Genomic DNA, 20633 nt, shown 5'->3' on the forward strand with positions numbered 1-20633 from the left:
ATTCCAGGTCATTGTTTCCGAATTCCGATGGAATTGCCAAGCAGTTGTTTGTGCATGCACGTGCATGTGTGTGTGTGCACGCATGTGTGTGTGGTGGTGCAGAGGGTTCACGGAGGGTTTGCGGTGTCAGTGACGGGTGTATTTTTTTATTTTTTCTGGTCAGAATCTCACGCTTGCGTGTTTTTTTGAAGTCTGGCATGGATTAGTCACGGCTAATAGTAGCCACTCACTCTGCTGGGAGGGTAGCACAGCTGCTGGGCTGTCAGGGAGGATAAATCACTGTGGGGGGGGGGGGGGGGGGGGGCATGGGGGGGGCTGGAGAGGTTGGAGGTCTCGGTCAATGATGGACAACGTTTATTCTGTTGCTGCCGCGCAGAAACTTCTTATCGCCACATTCTAACTTTTTGTGGGTTTCCACTACACTTAAATCAGGGTAGCAGGGTAGGCAACCTTGGCACAGCGGAGGGTAATCACTGGCATAAGTGTAAGAGAGGATTTTTGGTTTAAAATGATCGTTGTGAAAAAGTTTTAAGCGTGCTGCACAAAATCATGACTAACACATAGCTTATCATTGTGGAGCACACTAACAAAAACAAAATAAAAATAAGATCCCCAAATTGCCAAAACAATTGCTGATCTACAAGCTTGGCTATTAGTATGGGCCTATGTCTGTTCATGCTTGCGTGCATTTGTGTGTGTGCGTGCATGTGTGTGTGCCTGCCTACATATGTGTGGGCACCTCAATGTTAAATTGGATGAAATCAATTAGACAAATAATAGCTCGCAGCAACGTATTGAAAAAAAGAAGGAAAAAGTAACTAAAATAGTTAATTTTTGGAACCATGAACTTTTAGTTTAAAAAGCTGAATTATGACGAATGACGATGCATTGAACTAGTTCATTTTAAAAATGAACTGAACTTTTAACTAGTTAATTGCGACTGAAGGTCGCAGTATACCATGAGAAATGTCGCAGCTTGTCTCCGTCTGTGTCAGTCAGTACACATTTTTACAGTCTATGGTTCAATGGGTTTGTGTATGGTTCTATGGGTTTGTCGCTCTGACATCATGCTCTGATGTCACTGTTCAGGGGAACCACTCATAACAGAATGGGTTTGCCGCTCTGACATCACGCTCTGGCTTTATGTCCCTTTTATGCCCATACTGTATATTTTATGCCCATATATAGTCGACAATGTGATGTCAGAACATGCCCATATATGGGCATTCCCAGATCACACTTGCAAATTAATTACGTCCTTGTCCGTTTTATGCCCATATATGGAGATCCCTGTCCCGATGTCATCAATATCAAGGTCATATCTGGGAATGCCCATATTTGGTAATGCCCATACTGTATATGGGCATGTTCTGACATCACACTGTTGACTATCATGCAAGAATCTCCATATATGGGTAACTGGTCCGATATACGTACAGTATATCACTGGCCAGATGGTCAAGAATTGGCGCCCTGAGGTGTCTTATTGAAAGTGAACTTTCCCAACACTGCATAGGCCTATTGTCAGTGGTCTCTATCGGGTGGGAACCTCATATGTCCAAAACAGTTTCGCTCGAAAGCATCAAAAGTAGCCTGATCCACACTCGTATCTCCAAGTTTCAAATTTGTAAAATGTTTCGCAAAGTAAAGCCCTGCTTCACCATACAAGGCCGTCACACAAAAGTAGTGAAAACAGCAGATCTACAAGCACACAGTTGTGTAGTTGTAGATCGGCTGTTTTCACTAGTTTAAATCCTTTTTAAAATGATGAATACAAAACGAACGGTTTTGGAGATACAAGATTTCCACCCGACAACGACAATATGATCAAGTAGGGGCGTTAATTTACAAAACACCAACAGTTAAAACAGGGATATCATATAAGATGTTTCAACACCTCCATGCTCCATCCGAGCCCCATCCGGACCGGGCGGCCCCGCTTCAGAATGGCCCCCCCAGGGCCCCCCTCCCCCATCCCCGGGCCAGGAAGATGTCACTGAGGCACAGGAAGAGAAAACATGCATGCATTCTGCTGACCTCGGGGAGGTGGTCTCAGAGCGCAGGGAGGGGGGGGGGTCTCTTCTGGGGTCAGCGGCGCTCCTGACATCATCCCGGAACCAGACACGAGATGAACGGCTCTCTGGTGGTCGTCTGATGGAAGAAGCACTACCATGTTTTCACTTACCCATTTAGTAGGGGTGTAACGATACATTTAATAACGATACGCATCACGATACTTGGTTGACGATACGATACATGGACTATATTGGTTCAATCATGGTGATATGATTCGATTTAAAATTGATTTGATATAGTAACTATTTAGCAAAGAAATTAAATCTGTGTGAAACGTGTCAATAGTACAGTTTTTAAGGGAAAGATACTGTATATTATTATGGCTATCAATAAGTAAACACTGTGATTCTCTAGCAAAATACATGGACATTATATCTCAACACACATGGACAAACCCGCACCTTGACATGAACTCAGAGGTTATACGCATTATCATTAGACCAAGAGTAGCTATATGGAAAGGAAAAGTAATTAGACCCCTCTTTTTCGTTTTCCCTCTTAAAATTGCTAAATACAAGGCACAAATATAGTTTCCATACAATCGATTGTTTGCATTGCAAAACGATTCAATACAGATTATCTGCACTGTAAAATGATACGATACAATACAAAGCCAAACGGTACAATATGTTGCTTTTGCATATCGACACAAATTAAAATCGATTTTTCAATTCAGTTACTATATTGTATTACTATATTGTTTCCTATTTAGTTTAATGATTATACAATTATTACTGTATATATAAAATATATTTTCAAAGATCGGCTATGTTCACTAGTTTGGGTCTTTTGGGTCTTGAGCTAAAAAAGTTTGGAAACCACTGCACTACAGTGTCACACAAAAGCGTCAATAGTTGCAGATCCACAAGCTTTTTTGAGCTTGTAGATCTGCTACTTTTTGGACATAAAAGCGAAAAGAATTTCAGACATGTCAGACAGACATCCAGGGAGGAATGGAGCAGGGGAGAGACACTAAAGATCTGTTCAATGTGCCTGCATGTTCAGGCAAGGACGTGTATGTGTGTGTGTGCGTGCGTGCTTGCTTGCTTGCGTGTGTGCGTGTGTTTGCTACATCTTACGTTTCTCTCTGTCATGTTTATGTCATCTTTTTTCCCCCTTACTTTTGGTTGGATGATGAAGCTGCCTGGAAAATATCTTTAGTGGAAACATTTCCTTTAGTCTGCCAATCATTTACTCCACTGGTTCTCCACCTGCACGTTTCTAAGGTGACAATTTAAGGACTTTTTAATACCTATAAAATAACAAATTAAACATTGGTCAAATTGTCAAATATTATAGGCAGAAATTGTGAAAATAGCAGATCTACATGCTCACAACGCCACGCAACGTGAGGCGTTGTGAGCATGTAGATTGGCTATTTTCATAATAGAACCGTGTAATACAAAATGTAATGCCTCAACTCTTAGTGCTCGTCAGGTTAAAATATGATTATTTTGGGGTTCGCAGCCTGAAAAGGTTGAGGACCACTGCTCTTTATGTAGCCTATCTATATATAAATATATAACAATAAATAAACATGAGGCCCACTATATAAAGACTGATTTATACTTTCTACAACCACAACAAGCTCACAACAACACACTGTGAAATTAATGAATTTGTGAAATGAATGATATATGTCGCGAATCAACGCATTGTGAGCTTGTAGATCTGCTAGATTCAAAAGATTTTTATATATTAGAAAAAGTGTGAAATGGGGACATTTTGCACGATGTGTATTTCTACTTATGGTATTTTAAGTACATTTTGATACCAATACTTTTGTACTTTTACTCAAGTATATTTTGAATTCCAGACTTCTACTTGCAGTGGATTATTTCTATTATCATCAGTCACATGTTTTAGTAAGTAAAACATGTGAATACTTTTTCCCCACCTCTGCCCCCATGTGCCTAATTAGTCTACAGTGCTTCAGGATGCAGAATAAAATTCCATTTAGTTGTAGTCCTATTTTAGTCATCTGAATTGTTTTAGTTTTAGTCTAGTTTTGGTCGACTAACCACTAAATCTACAGTTCATTTTGTTGACAAAAAAAACATTTTGTCAGGCCTTGATGGCATCGTAATGGCTGATTTTACACTTGGTTGCATGCTGAAGATATTCGATCTACAAGCTCACAGCGCTTCGTGCTGCAACTCGCCTTGATGGCATCGTAATGGCTGATTTTACACTTGGTTGCATGCTGAAGATATTCGATCTACAAGCTCACAGCGCTTCGTGCTGCAACTCGTTGTGAGCTTGAAGATCAGCTATTTTCAGAGCGCAACACCCGAGTGCAACCAAACATACAGTAAAACGACTTGTCTATAGCTGCTCTCTTCTCCACTAGTCCCTCCCTAACATTTTAGTCTAGTCTTGTTGACGAAATTGTCAACATATTTAGTCTTAGTTTTAGTCATCATAGTTTTTATGTAGTTCTTATATCGTTTTTGTCAGTGAAAGAAGGTAGTCGACTGAAACTGTTTCTGTCCCAGCTTCAGTCGACGAAATCAACAATATCAGAAACCCATGCCCCCCATGTTGCCCATGCCGCCATTAACTGCAACGTCCTTCTCCTCCTTGGGCATCTCTGTGACCACAGCTTCGGCCGTGGACAGCAGCGAGGCCACTCCCGCAGCGTCCACCAGCGCCGTCCTCACCACCTTGGTGGGATCCACGATGCCCTTCTCCACCATGTTGACGTACTCTCCCAGCATGGCGTCGTAGCCCAGCTCGGCGTCCCCCCGCAGGATCCTGTCCACCACCAGAGAGCCCTCCTCGCCCGCGTTCTCCGCGATGGTCATGGCGGGGACTCGCAGTGCCCGCCTGATGATGTCCACGCCGATTCTCTGGTCGGAGTTGGCCGTCTTGACGCCGTCAAGGGCGGGGATGCAGCGGAGCAGCGCGCAGCCGCCGCCGGGCACGATGCCCTCCTCCACCGCCGCCCGCGTGGCGTTCAGGGCATCCGTCACGCGGTCCTTCTTCTCGTTCACCTCCACATCGCTCGTGCCGCCGATCTTGAGCACGGCCACGCCGTCCGACAGCTTGGCCAGCCTCTCTCTGAGCTTCTCCTTCTCGTACTCGCTGGCGGAGCTCTCCAGCAGCTCGGCGATCTCCGCTGCCCGCTTCTCGATGGCGGCGGCGTTGCCCGCTCCCTTCAGCAGCATGGTGTCGTCTTTGGTCACTTGCACCTCGCCCACCTTGCCGAAGTCGTTAGCCTGGATGTCCTCCAAGGCGAGGCCCAGTGCCTCGTCGCCGAACACGGTGCCCCCGGTGGCGATGGCCATGTCCTTCAGCTGGTTCCTCCTGTTGTCTCCAAAGCCTGGGGCCTTGACCGCCACCACCTGGAGCCCGATCTTCAGCCTGTTGAGAACCAGGGTGGTGAGGGCCTCTCCGTCCACGTCCTCGGCCACTATGACCAAAGGCTTGCGGTTCTGGTTGGCGATCTCCAGGGCAGGCACAATGCTCTGAATGCTGGAGATCCTCTTCTCGCTCAACAGCAGGTACGCGTCCTGGAACTCACACTTCTGACCTTTGGCCGTGTTGATGAAGTACGGGGAGATGTAACCACGGTCAAACTTAAGACCTTCGATGATCTCCAGCTCGTCATGAAGGGTCTTGCCATCCTTGACGGTGATCACTCCCTTGCGGCCCACTTTCTTCATGGCGCGAGAGATGATGTCGCCGATCTCGACGTCGCCGTTGGCCGAGATCGTGGCGACTTGTGCGATCTCCTCGGGGGTCGTGACCGGCTTGGACATCCTCTTCAGCTCGCCGATGACGGCGTCCACGGCCATCATGACGCCGCGGCGGATCTCCACCGGGTTGGACCCTCTGCTGATGCTTTCGAAGCCATCCTTGGCAATGGCACGTGCTAGGACCGTGGCGGCGGTGGTGCCATCGCCGGCCTCCTCGTTGGTGTTGTTGGCCACGTCCTGCACCAGCCTGGCGCCGATGTTATGGTACTTGTCCTTCAGCTCGATGGCCTTGGCCACCGTCACGCCGTCCTTGGTCACCTTGGGGCTGCCCCAGGTCTGCTCGATGATCACCATGCGACCCTTGGGCCCCATGGTGACAGCGACGGCGTCAGCCAGCAGATTCACTCCCTGCAGCATCCGGTCACGGGCATCGGCGCCAAACTTAACATCCTTGGCGTAGCCTCGTGTGAGGTGGGGGGCCAGAGCTCTGCACACCGGCCTGACTTGCCTCATGATTGTTGGCAAACGAAACATTTTATGTGAACCAAGGGGTGTTTTTGAGGGACTATGAGTATGAACATGTACAGTATGTGTCGAGAGATTACTCTGGAATACCTAGAAATGAAGAGTCTGTGTTTTTATTTGCTCATGGCATCATGTTCAGGTCACAATGAGTCATAAATGTCCAAATACAGAGTTCCATGTCGATTTTGCCCAAATATGGAGTCCATGATGTCAGACTTAAGTCTCAGAGTATTCTGACTAGCAACATTCATACCCACATATGGAGTCTTGCTCAAGAATGGAGATGCCCAAATATGGAGTTCCCTGGTTATGTCATCATTGTACCATATCATCACTATGATGTCAGCTATGCCCAAATATGGAGTTCCATGTCAATCTTGCCCAAGTATGAAGGTGTCCAAATATAGAAATCAATATTTACATGCACGTTACGTTATGCCACATAATCATTTCCACTGTGCCAGCCTAATTTAATCTACCGCTATACTCTTGGCTCTAAAACAAAGCCAAGAGCTCTAGAGAAAACCGGTTCACGAATGGGAAAGTGGGCACAGTAAATGGGCAGTTTTGGGCCCGGAAAGCCGGAAGCATTAATCTTAATCATTTTAATTAAGCATCCTTAAAGTGCAATGACATGGGCAAACAAATCAGATTCTTCCAACATACAGGTGCAAGAGGTTTAGGCCGCTACCCGTCTGTCTACATATGTCCCTTTTGTGCCCATATCTTGATATCTTGTATCCATTTTATGCCCTTACATGGAGATATATTTGCCCTGTCCCTTTTATGCCCATATATGGAGATCCCTGATACCATATAGGCTATATGCCCATATATTGGCATGCCCTTAAATGGGTACATCGCTTGGATAGATCACCAATCAGAGTCACATGATATACGGTAGGACTTTAGGGTTTAGGCCCACATATGGAGATCTCTGTATCTGTCAGTCCTTGTCCATTGTCACCAGTATATGCCCATATTTGGCAAGACTGCATATATGGGCATATCTCTTGGATCAGGACAACTCGATATCCATATGCCTATATATGGACATATTGGTCGGATCGTCCGTAAAAACAGTTGGCTCAGGACAACGCTCCACACGTCCTCCCTTCCCTAAGACACCCTGGACAACACTCTACGTGTCTGGACAACCTCTTGACTCTGCTAAATCCCCCCTGTCAGACAGAGGATCCAGAAGAAGGAAGGAAGTAGTATGTTTTTCCACCATCATGTGGGATTACTTCCTCTCCTCGCGGTTGGGTGCTTCTCATCCAGACGTCCCATGAGCCCTGCTGCGGTTCTGCTTGGATTTCAACCAGCATCCTCTCTCCTGGCTCGACCCAAACACACTATTTCACCACATTTCAAACGCTCGGGGGGTCGGGGAGTGTGTGCGTGTGTGTGTGTGTGTGTGGGGAGGGGGGGGGGGGGTCTTGCTGTCAGGCAGAAACCTTGTATCTCCATCTCCAAATGAGTGCCCTATATCTCTGTATGAGAGTGCCACACAAATAATATTGAAAATTGCAGATCTATCAAGTTGACAGCAAAGTTTGATAAATATAAATGTAAATATTGAATCAATCAATGCCTCACCCATGAAGCCTTGAATACATGATCCAATAATTCAATATTTCATCAACTGAAGTTAATAGGAGACCAATCTTAACAAGAGCAAAATCATGATTTAACCCTCTAAGGCCCAAATATAGAAATACTTGAAATAAAAAATTGAAAAAAATCAGATGGTGTTGTAGGAGTCCTAACATTCCCTTTGAACCTGGATCATCAGTGATTAACACTGTGACAGTTGTTATGGAGTCAAATAATGTTTTCAGGAATCAAATAAAAAAAGTAGCAAAAGAAGCAGATCTACAACCTTGTGGATCTGCTACTTTTGAAGTCTTGAGTGACGCTGTATGAGCAAGTAGGGAGTTATTTAATGGAAATACACAAAAAGTTAAATATGGAGATAAGAGGTTTCTGCCCGACAACAACAATATAGTGTTGTTGTGTTCCAATTCGCCCGTTTAATGGAAAAAAAAATACAGTTTTTTGGACACATACGTGGTTTCTCCCTGACAGCGGGCATACATCACGTTAACGACGGCGCTGGGACACGGCCCGGCCCGGCCCGGCCCGGCCCGTCTCGCAGAGCTTTTGCTTCCCGATCTTCCATGACATCTTTTCCAGAGACGGAAGCCAGCCGTCTGGTGCTGGTGGTCATCAGCTGAACAGGTTGCGTGCATGTGTGTGCGTGCGTGTGTGCGTGCGTGCGTGCGTGCGTGCGTGCGTGTCATACCGGATCCATTATGCTCCGGGACAGAGGCCTGCAGACAACAGAACATGATGGAGGGCTGTTGAACAGACGGTGTGTGTGTGTGTGTGTGTGTGTGTGTGTGTGTGTGTGTGTGCGTGTGCGTGTGCGTGTGTGTGTGTGTGTGTGTGTGCGACCGTGCGTGCGTGCGTGCGTGCGTGTGTGTGTGTGTGTGTGTGTGTGGGGGGGGGGGGGGGGGGGTCAGAGAATAGAGGAAGTCCCAGAGAAGGAACTATGGATCAACACACGTACACACACACACACACACACACACACACACACACACACACACACACACACACACACACACACACACACACACACACACACACACACACCGTCTGTTCAGCAGCACTCCATCATGTTCTGCTGTCTGCAGGCCACACTAATCATTCGGTATTGAACCGGTAACCTTTCTGATTGGCCGCTCATCCTATCCTGACTATCCTGACCGGCACTTGTAGATCGGCTATACAAGTGTTAGTAATTAGTATATGCAGTGGAGTTTTATGTCAGTGTACCGGTATGTGTGGGATTGTGCATGCGTGTTCACTTCCAGGTGCTCTCGTTCAGAACAACAATTGATGTACTCTTGATCTTAATTATGCAGTATTACTTTATTTTGTTTATTTGTTTTTGTGTCAGCTTGTTGGCACTGGGAAAAGGAAAAAAAAAAAAAAAAAAAAAAAAAAAAAAAAAGGTATGTGAAAAAGAAAATGTTATGTAATTGTGTCTGAATAATCCCGTAAGGGATGGGCTGCGAAAGGCAGCCAGACACGGAAATAAAATTATTCATTCATTCATTCATTCATTCATTCATTCATTCCAGGTGCTGAACATCATCTGATTGCTTGCTGCCAATCACCGGCAGCGAGGTTCCCGGTTCGATCCCTGGCTCCCCCAGAGGTAGTGACGAAGAGTGCTTGACCAAGACTCTGAACCCTTAATTGCTCCTGGCGAGCAGGTTGGTGCATGGTTTCCTCCACCATCGATGGGTGAATGTATTCACAATCCATGTAAAGTGCTTTGGAATAGTGCACTATATAAATGCACCCTTTATCACCATTGCTTCATGGTGATTGGATGGAAAAGACTATTTAAGACCTTGAGCACCTGTGGTCTCTGGCAGCATTTGCAGTAATGATGTTATTTTGTGTTTGTCAGGTTAGTGGTTAAACTCAAGGTTAGTCTTAATATAGACTACTGGTATATTTATTCCTTGCTCCGTGTGTCATTATGATTTTGTTAAAGGGAAACTATAGGTAACTTTAAGACTATTTTAAATATAGATGTATATACATTTGTTAGTCATTTCCCTAAATCAGTCACTATATTATTGTGCTGGGGTGTTTCCTTGCTGAAAGACACATCCCCCTGGCTGTATTTTGTTTCTGTTATACTGTTTATGTTGACATTCATCCATTGGAGGGACGTTTGTGTCTGTGAGGGGAGGGGCAGCTCAGCCGGAGCTCTTAATAAACCCTTTTGCAAATCCCGCCCCATTCTGCCCTGTTACTATGATGGGACATTAACCCTGGGCAGATTGTTTTTATAGTGGAAGTGGATGGGATTTTTTTTCCCTTCATAGCCTCATTACAGCTATATAAAGTACCAAAGGAAAAACACCTAGGTGATATTAATAAAAAGGGAAGACAAAGGTACAGTAGTTACATTGCAAAACAGGGGGTTTACCCGAAAATATATGTTTTAATTTGTTTAATCCCAGTGGGACAGAATCCTCTTTGCAGATTCTTTTATAGTGGTAGTGGATGGGATTTTTTTTCCCTTCATAGCCTCATTACAGCTATATAAAGTACCACAAAAAACACATCTACGTGATATTAATAAAAAGGGAAGAAAAAGGTACAGTAATTACATAGCAAAACAGTAGTTTTCCCCCGAAAAATAAATGTTTTAATTAGTTTAATCCTCTGGATCAGAGATAGAAAGAGAAGCGCATTGCATCTTGGGTACTAGGAAGAGGACAGAGAGAATGTTTCTCCTCACATAATAGGCTGGCTTTTCGTAATTCTGCCCATTTAAATTATATGTACCCAATCGTGACTCTTAGACCATTGATAAGGTACATGTGAACTAGTTTGTTGAAGCTTATTCGTTATGATGAGCGAGATCGCTTGACGCTTGCCGTCGCTATCACCGTACCGGCCGATCTCCGTGTCGCGCACTGCGGACAGTTGTTGAAAGCCACATTCAATATTCTCCACTGCACAAACTCCACCCCCGATAGCAAAAAGTTAATGTTTTTTTCTGGTTGGCCAGTCAGGGAGTCTCAGGGACCAATCAGAAGGCTGACAAACGGTCTATTGCTGCCTTTGAACTTCAAAGCGGTTGTGCACTGAGGTAATTGATTGGGCCCTAAAAGTGTCAAGTGCTCATAAGTGATCTCTCTGATCAATGAAAGCATCCAAGACAGCTGTTTGATGCTGTTTAAATTTCCATTAATGTAAATATTTTAAGTAATGCAGGTTTCACTCCCAATTTATGTTGCATCCCCCTTTGTCCCCTAGACGGGGAGGTAACAAGTACAGAAAATTACGAGGCTATAGAAAAATGGGTCTTAACACGTGACTTTGCTTCCTGGAAACCAAAACAATTGAACAATGCGATACTGGGCCGACCACATGCACGACCATGTGCACGTTCAAAGGCAGAAATTATTGTGGGCAAGTTATGCAGTAACAATATGTGGTTAAAAACTCAAAATCAATTAAGTCTATATTATCAAGTGAATAGGTTGGACAAATATCAAAATGAAACATTATTGTCTAAAAACAGACCTGAACTCTGTGTGTGCGTGTGCGCGTGTGTGCGTGTGTGTGTGTGTGTGTGTGTGTTTCATGGGAAAGTCTCCGCACACAGGGCCTAAGGGAGACATTGAGGAACTATTGGGCTGTGTCATTGGACTAGCAGAGCGAGCACACACACACACACACACACACACACACACACACACAGTGGGAGGATATCCTCAATCACAATGAACAAGCTAGCTGACAGACACACGCACACACAGCTTGGACGCACTAACAACCTGTGGGATTACTGTAGTGTTTAACACCCCGTAACCACACACACACACACACACACACACACACACACACACACACACACACCTTTGCACAAGTGGCGGGCGATGCATTTTATACCCAGGCCTTCAATAGATATCAATCATTCCTCCCACAAGCTCAGCGGTTAGAATTGCGCACAAATTCACGTGATTATAGTGTCATTCGACAACCAGGCAACAACAGACAACACCGATATCCAAACCAAGCTGATGAGATCAGAGACTGACTGAGTTACACTGCACGAGCGCACGCTGCACATACGCACGCTCACGCTCACAGCCACACACACACACACACACACACACACACACACACACACACACACACACTTGCAGCTTAGCGCATAGTCAGACAGAGCCAACTTGCAACACAGGCACCAACAACAATATAGCCTATAAAACGATCAATCATCATCGCAAGTACAAAATAATAGCATATAAAGATCGATTAAACTCACCATGGCTGGTAATGTGTCCATCAATGCCAAGCTTTTCTTTAAAGCCATACTGTGTAAGATGCCCAACTAGTGGTCATTAGCCCTATAGCAAACCGCGGTCGCGTCCGCGTCTTTCGGACGTTTTTCGTACCTTCAGACCCCCGCGTCTGCCTCCACCTCGCTGAGATCTATCTTTTAAGGGGTCCCTTGTTCCTGTGCGTTCAGTAATTCCAGAGATACGGACTCCTTCACCCTGCCTGGTAGGCGAAATTACCTAGAGAAGGGATGGTACAAACGGGCGACAACAAATATGGCTGCCATAGCGACCCCACTTCAAGATGCGCTGTGATTGGCCGGCAGTTGTATAACCCTCGCTGTGATTGGCCGGTAGTGTGATGGCGCAATTTTGGCGCGAGATCCGGTCCACGGCAAGGATCTCAGTTTACATACAGAGAAGGCTTTACAGGCTGAAATTCACGGCGCGGATCTTCTAAAACTTTTGTGATTTAATAGTTAGGAGAATTTTAAGATTTGTTTTATAAAAAAAGTTACATAGTACAACTTTAAGTCCTACTCGAAAAAGGTTTCCCAAATTGTCCAGTAAATCCACACCAAATCAGTTTATTCTCCTCCTTCAGCCATGTTTTGTTATTTGTGCATTTGTTTGTGAGTTAATTTAGCGAACTGAACTCATCATCATCAGCTCAGAGTAAAGAGAAGAACATGAAGGAGGAAGTGGTTCCCGTTTCTCATTGGACAGTTCTTTGAAAGAACTGTCCAATGAGAAATGGGAACCACTTCCAGGGGTGGGATCTATAGACTGTAGGGCTATGGGAAGCTAGCAACGCCAAAATAAAAGCCTTAGGTTTCTGAGGCAAGCAAGCAACCTCATCAGGGCCAGCTAGAAGGCCCTAGCCTGATTTCAGACTCTACGCTGCAGCTTGAGTCTGGAACTTCATTCTATTTGATTGAAAAGGGGAGGGGATTTACAATTTGAAATTCCCAATCACAAGAGATCTGGTGGGAGGGGTTGTGTTTGACTTTTGCACACAAAACATTCCCTCCTCCCCCTCCCCTCTGTGACATGCACCAAACAGGTCATTGTCTTTGATGTTTCATTGATTAGAGAGAATCACTAACGAGCTATCGACACTTGTAGCTGTAGCTCTTTTGAAGTTCAAAGGAGGCAATCAAGAACTCTGGTGAGCCACCCCTCCCTCCACTGTTTCTGTTGATTTTCAAAGGTTAGACGCACCCCTCCTCCGTATTGCATTGATTTCATTGGTCGGTAGGCCAAGATACCGTATCAAGAGACGCGTCATATGACACATCCAGACCAAGAGAAGTAGTTCACTCAGAGAGTGGGCGGGTCTATTGGCTGGAGCCAGGCTAAGAAGGCCCTGCTATCTGAAAGAATATGCCCAGCAAGGCAAACTCGAGATCTGATTGGTTGGAAGAAGCTGACAATCTAAATGTCTGCCCCATTCTCTGCGGCTGGATTCAATGGACATGTTCATTTTGAAGGCTCAGGGTGGAGATTTCTACCCTGAGACAACACAACAAAAATTCTGATTGGTTAAAAAAATAACAGGCTGTGTTTTTAGACCTGCAGGGAGTGGAAGCAGAGACCAGCCCAACTGAGTGAATGAGAGACAATGATGGCAGTGAAATAAATACAATATGTTTGTGGGAAAATAATTATTTATTATGAAATATAAATTTCGTTATCAGGTAAGTGCAGGGCCAGCAGAGACGGTCCACCACTGCTTATGCCAAAAAAAAAAAAACACACACGCACACAACAAAATAAAACATGGACTCATACACAGCAACCATGAATCGTCCGTCTGTTCCGTCCATCCGTCCGTCTGTCCGTCCGTCAAGGGGTCAGGTGGGTCCACATGTCAATGATGACATCACCATTTTGGTCATCATCATCATCATCATCATCATCATCATCAGTTAAAGCTCTCATTGTTTTATCACCCAGCTGCCTGAAGACCCAGACACCTATTAATAACCTACAGTTGGGATCCGCTATGAATAACATACAATAACCTGCAATGTATCTGGACCTCCTGTCCACACAAACAGACCATGGTTCCCTCGCATTAAAATAACAGGATGAGAGACAAAACGGCTCAACCCGTTTGATGTCAGGGTGGCACCCTTACGGTACTATACTCTGACACTCAATCTGTTTTGGCACAGGTCTCCCCTGTAAATAAGCACCTTGCGTTTCATGTCCTATTACGGTACTAAAATGTGGAACGCCCTACCAAAGGCCTTAAAGGAGTGTACTGTAAATCACTACCTTCCTTTAAAAACGGAACTGAAAAGCCACTTAGAGGCGGTAAATGAAAACAAAGCCTATCCTTACCTGCCCCTGACCATTCTATTGTAAATACAATTTATTTTGCATTGTGTTTTAATTTTTTTAATTTTTTTTCTGATCATATCTTCTGCATAGTACTGTGTTCTACAGTATCTGTCTGTCATTCAATGTTATGAGTTTAAAAAAAAGGATCTCAATTGAACAAAGCAATAGGCTTCTTTTTTGTCCGTATCCTTTTAGTTTACCTCGTACCAGTGAACTGTACCGTCATGAAACCTTTTCCTATGAAAACTCGAATAAAGTCTTCAATCAATTGATCTCGATCGATCAATCAATCAATCAATCAATCAATCAATCAATAAATCAATCAATCAACAGGACAGAATATCTGTTTCCATTTTAATCAGATTGAAAATAACTTGACATTTAAAGACAGGGTGAAATCAAAAACATGTTTTTCACACTTTTAGAGCATATCTGTAGTGATAATATGGCCATACCTAACAACACTATAGATGCCAAAAACAATTTTTGTGTTTATTTATATCAAAGGTCCCTAAATAGGCCATTCTTAATTACTTCCTGTGAACAGAAATTCAAAAAGTGATGACATAGATAGACTTTTTGAATATAAATGAACCTTTGATTACATTCACCTGTTTGTTTCCCATTGCTGGCTCCCATTACTCCCATTACTCAGATTTTAAATCCCATCGCCTGAAGGGCTGGTCCCCTCGGATTGGTTTAGAAACACACAGGCTTCCTTTTCAAACTGAAACTTCAAAATAAAATACCCAAAATAGTCATTTCATTGGGTCTTTAACACCTTTAACCCGGTCATCCCTATTCCGGGGGGAGCATTCACCAAAAATAGCAGATCTACACGAGGTGAGCTTGTAGATCGGCTATTTTTGGTGAAGTTAGTAGTAGATTGAAAAAGAACGCACCAAGGAAAGTGCAACTCAAGTCCGTTTTACTCAGTATAGAGGACGTAGTTAAACCGAAGTGATAGCCGATCATCATTTTTGGGAGCTGATCTACAAGCTCACATCGCATTGTGACGTATGAACTTGTACAGTAGCCTATATCGGCTATTGTCGGCAAAGATGTTTGGTGTACTAAATGATGGAGAGTTGGTAACCAAATGGACCCTTATAGAGCTTTAACTCTTGAGAGTGTAAAATGAAACCAAGAAGAAGAAGAAGAAGAAGAAGAAGAAGAAGAAGAAGAGTAAAAGTAATAATAACAATAATAAACTTTGTTTGCATAGCACCTTTCATGACATGAAATGCAGTGCATAGTGCTTTACAGAGCAATAATAAAGCATGGGTGCTTTATGGAAAATGCTAAAATAATTTAACAAGAAAGAAAAAAGAAAAGCAAAAGCATAAAACAATACTAAAATGATAGCAAAAAAAGGCAGTGAATCAGGAAAAAACAGTGAAGCTATATTAATAACAACACACCACATTTGAATAACAACTAGCTGGGCTACTAGGGTAGCCCAGCCCTACCCTCCCCTGCCCCTTATACGGTACTTTCTGTTTGTTTAGACTTACTGTTTTCTTTTTTTTTGTTCTTTTATTTTATTTTATTTACATACTGCATATTACTGTGTTCTATTTGTCTGTCATTCAATGTTATATGAGATACTTTAATGGTTTCCAGTGGAAATAAGCTTAGTCTTTTCATGGATCTCCTTTTAGTAGACCTTGTACCAGTGAACTGTACCGTCATGAAACTGTACCTTTTCCTATGCAAACTTCTAATAAAGTCTTCAATCAATCAATCAATCAACACACCACATGGGGGCGGTATGCCTCAACACTGGTGCACAGATACTGTATGTAGGCCTACTGTATGTAGGCCACATATACTGTAGACGGTGTTGACAGGAAATCCTCTCTGATTTATAGCGGTGAAAGGTAAAGCTGACACTTAGTCCAGCAACAGAGGATGCGAAAAAAGATGCTTCTGCTCTTGATACTTCTCGAGGTGAGTAATAGACTTCATAATAGAGCCATTAGGATGTACTTAAATAACTATGTTTTATCTGGATTATTTTTTTTAGCAGAACATGAAAAGGGTTCATGAAGTAATCATAATATAGGGAGAACGGGGTAAGATGAACCACTTTTCGTTTAAGTAAAAAAGAAGAAAGAAAAAAGTGAGATGGCAGTAATATCTATTTCAGGTAGTCTTCTATCATTTCAAATTAAGAGTAAGCATCTATGACAAAGGGCCATACAAATATGACTTAGTATGGCCGATAAATGAAATGTGAAAAAAGTGGTCATGTGGCTCAACTTGCCCGAGGTTAGGGGTAAGTTGATCCAAGTCAATGTGTAAGTTGACAACCACATGATATTCTAAACTTTAACTTGAATAATGTATTTATTTACTTACAAAAGTAACATAATAATTTCTGCAAATAGTTGTATTTATTTTCTTACGGTTATTTAAACAATATAAAACCAATTAAAGTTTTTATTCAGAACCTTTTAATATTTGCAATTATTAATACAATATTAAAAGCTTCTCTTAAATGAGTGTATTCATACAAAATGAAAGATAATTTCCGCTCAAGTGAAACTCTTCTGTGGTTGTGTTCAGTTGCTGGTGTGTTCGGGTGCAGTAGATGTCTCACAGATCCAAGCTGAGTGCAAAGAGGATGTCGCTCTGCAGTGTGAAGGAAACCCATACCCCACACCACGCTCTGTCACATGGTACAAGGTTAGAAACCTGCTCATTTCGAAAGAAACACATACTGTATTCTAGCCAATGTGTTCTCTTTTTTCATTAAAGCAGTGGTTTTCCACCAGTGGTCTAGGGTCCACCAGTTGTCCTTGAGGGGATACCACGTGGTCCCCCCTTATACAACAGTACTGTATATAGGCCTATATGCACAAAAAGAAAGGAAACTTGACTTCGGTCCATTATATCTTCCCTTTAATAATACCAATTTGTATTGTGTTTTATATCACATTTATCGTTGATTTGTCACCTTTACAACAAGGTACAGTTTGAAGGCATCAGGAATTTGTGGAATGAGCACCACAGCCAAACGTGTGGGTAGCGCTGACCCAAAATTTGCCAACATTCGGTCCATTATATCCCCCCTTTAATTATGCCAAATGGTATTGTGTTTGATATCATTGTCATCGTTGATTTGTCACCTTTACAACGAGGTACAGCTTGTAAGGAATCTGGCATTCGTGGAATGGGCAACACAGCCAAAAGTGTGGGTAGCACTAGCGCCCCTCCAAAAATGGTCAAAATGGCCTGGCAGGCCTGCAATACTGTTCTTTTGGTGTTCACCTTTGTTGCTTGAAGCATTGAATGATTGCACTCTCCCACAGTAAGGAAAAGAAAAAAACAATATTATACTATATACAATATATATATATATATATATATATATATACAGTTTATATAGTAGCCCAATCAGGGACCAGCATTCCTGGTGATGCCAGTGGTGATGTCACTGGCATCGCCAGTGGTGAGCGCACCTCATGGCGCGCTCTGCTGGCACCCAAGTAGGGCATACATGGTCTACTTGTGCACAGGACGCAAGTTGGCACCTCGACAGAGAGCAGTTCTAGTTTGAAATTGCGTGGCAGGGGAGACAGCATATATCCTCCAGTTGTGGGGAAACCCCCGTTATTCTGAAGCATAGGATTCAGGTATAGGCTATAGATGTACAGTATATGTAAATGTCAAACCATGTAAACGACTCTGTGGTGACTCAGAATGTCCCCCACTGGGCGTATAGCGTAGGACGTGGTTTTTCAGGGTTTTTCTTTAATAAAAAGTATATAAAAATATGTGCCAGGGAACTCCAGAAGCTATGATTTTAGTTTTAAGAAGTCTTACCTAAAAAAAAATATCCAGTTTGACATGCATTAAGCTATGGACCCTCCTTTAATTGCATTTCTGTCTCTGAGACCCCGATTTATATTGCAAAATCAATGTTAATTGATTGGGTTCCATTCGTACACTCTCAGAGTTATAGACCCATAAGGGACCTAACTATCATTTAGCCTGGGACCCCCTGGAACTCCCTCAATTAATTTACTTTATTAATTTATTTTACACGTAATTTCCCTTATCACCCACTGGAACAGGTGATGATCTACAGTGGTTCACAACCTACAGGGTTTTAGGGGGGGTCCCCAGATAACAGTGAAGTGTCAATCTAAGCTTCTAATCTAAATGAATCAACAAACTGTACTATAAAAACTGGTCAAACATTGGCCAAATTGTCAAATAAAATAATATGAGAAAGACGCAAACCTTTTGAAAATAGCCAATCTACAAGCTCACAACGCCTCGCCTTAATCTCACAACGTCTCACGAGGCAGTGTGAGCTTGTAGTTCTGCTGCTATTTTCGCAATAATTTAGTCAAAACTAAATGTTATGCCTTATTTTGGGGGGTCATGGCCTGAAAAGGTTGAGAACCAGTGATCTACATCAGTGGTTCTCAAACCTTTTCAGGTCAAGACTGAAAAGAGAGATTAGACGTTTGCCCGGGACCCAAACTAGTGAAAATAGTAGATCTACAAGCATGCAACACACTGCATTACGAGTTTGTAGATCAGCTATTTTCACTACTTCTTAATAAATAAAAATCACTGTTTGGGCAACAGAGATCTAACTGTTTTGTTTTTTTCCATGGTAGTGTGAGGACTTATCCAACTGTCACAATGGCATAGTAAGGAAAACCGGCGTTGACGTCCAGCTGTTTGCGAACTCTTCGCGGGCGCTGATGCACATCGGAGACGACGGCCGTCTGCACCTACCAGCTGTGACCCTGCAGGACTCAGGATTCTATAAGTGCAAAGTTGGTGCAACGATAGGACAACAGAACCACGAGAGCTACACCAACCTGACTGTTCTAAGTACACAACTCGTTTTCCCTTTGTAAAACAAGAATGTTGTATACATATATTATTTTATACATGATTAGAACATGCTTGAACATTTGACAAATAAGGTCTAATATTTCTACAATTGCTACAAATTGCTATATAAAACCTGTACATCCAGTCATTTTGGGACACAAAAAAGAAGTAGATAAGAAGAAGAATAAAATTAAATCTGAAAATGATGTATCGTGCATGTTCGCATCATGTATACATAAGACCATTTTTCTAATATTTAATTTGTTTTAGCATTTTCGACAAAATAGAGTTGCCCAGATGTCCCTAGTGCCCACCTATCCTGTATCCTTCAATTGCACATTTCATTTGTCTGTTTCTGTCCTGTGAATGAATGCATTGCAGTGTGTGCGAGCCCTCCTCCGGTGACATCACAGGTGACAGAGGTGACCGGGGTGACAGAGGTGACAGGCGTCATCAACGTCACCACGGTGCACCCCGCAGCGTCCAGGCGAGACGAGTTGATGATGAGGAGCGACGAAGACGAGGGGGTTCCCGTCACGTGGTGCGTGGTGGGCTTCATAGCACTGCCGATCATCAAGATCATCTTATCTGTCGCCACCGTTGCGGTAAATCATGAACTTTTCATCTGTTTGCATCAGGGGGCTTCGCCGCTTTTCAGGCAACCCCTTATAGTGGTTCTCAGCCTTTTTAGGCTGTGACCCACCAAAAGAATCATATTGAACAAGGGACACGCAAAATCATCATATTTAAACCAACTGGGGACCCCCAAAAACATCAGATTAGACCCCCCAACCTGACAAGCGCTAGGAGTTATAATATCTCAGATTTATATAACGCTTTTCTAAGTAGTTTAAACAAGAGAATACCAGCACTCACGGAATTGTCATTTAAGGCACTTTTATTATAGTCTATATAAGTTGGCGTGGCACGCCGCAGAGTAAACAACGTGCGCGTTTCGGCGTTAAGCCTTCCTCAGCGTTGTATAAAAGTTACAGGAAAGTGTCACATTTTATAGAGTCCGCAGTAAAGACACTTCCCGTGTCTGTGTAGACACTCCCAACCTCAGACCAACTTATACCCAAGTGCAGTCATAAAGCAAATTCAAACAGCTCAAAATTCATTCATTATACATAGAGTATCAGAGTCAATCCATGAATATCAATTACATTAATTGTCGTAAAGCAAATTCATACAGCTCAAAATTCATTCATTATACATAGAGTATCAGAGTAAATCCATAGAATATCAATTA

General features: G+C 43.1%; 1 protein-coding gene across 1 annotated transcript; it reads right to left on the reverse strand.

Moving 5' to 3' along the window:
- Positions 1-4595: 4595 nt before the first annotated feature.
- Positions 4596-6308, reverse strand: LOC308291487 (60 kDa heat shock protein, mitochondrial-like; the record flags this gene model as incomplete). Its single annotated transcript, XM_080733507.1, has 1 exon — positions 4596-6308. The coding sequence occupies one exon, from the start codon at positions 6306-6308 to the stop codon at positions 4596-4598; it is 1713 nt and encodes a 570-aa protein (XP_080589633.1).
- Between the last annotated feature and the right edge of the window lie 14325 nt (positions 6309-20633).

The sequence above is a fragment of the Nannobrachium achirus genome, assembly GCF_963921795.1.
Source record: "Nannobrachium achirus genome assembly, chromosome: 9".
Classification (NCBI taxonomy): Eukaryota; Metazoa; Chordata; class Actinopteri; order Myctophiformes; family Myctophidae; genus Nannobrachium; species Nannobrachium achirus.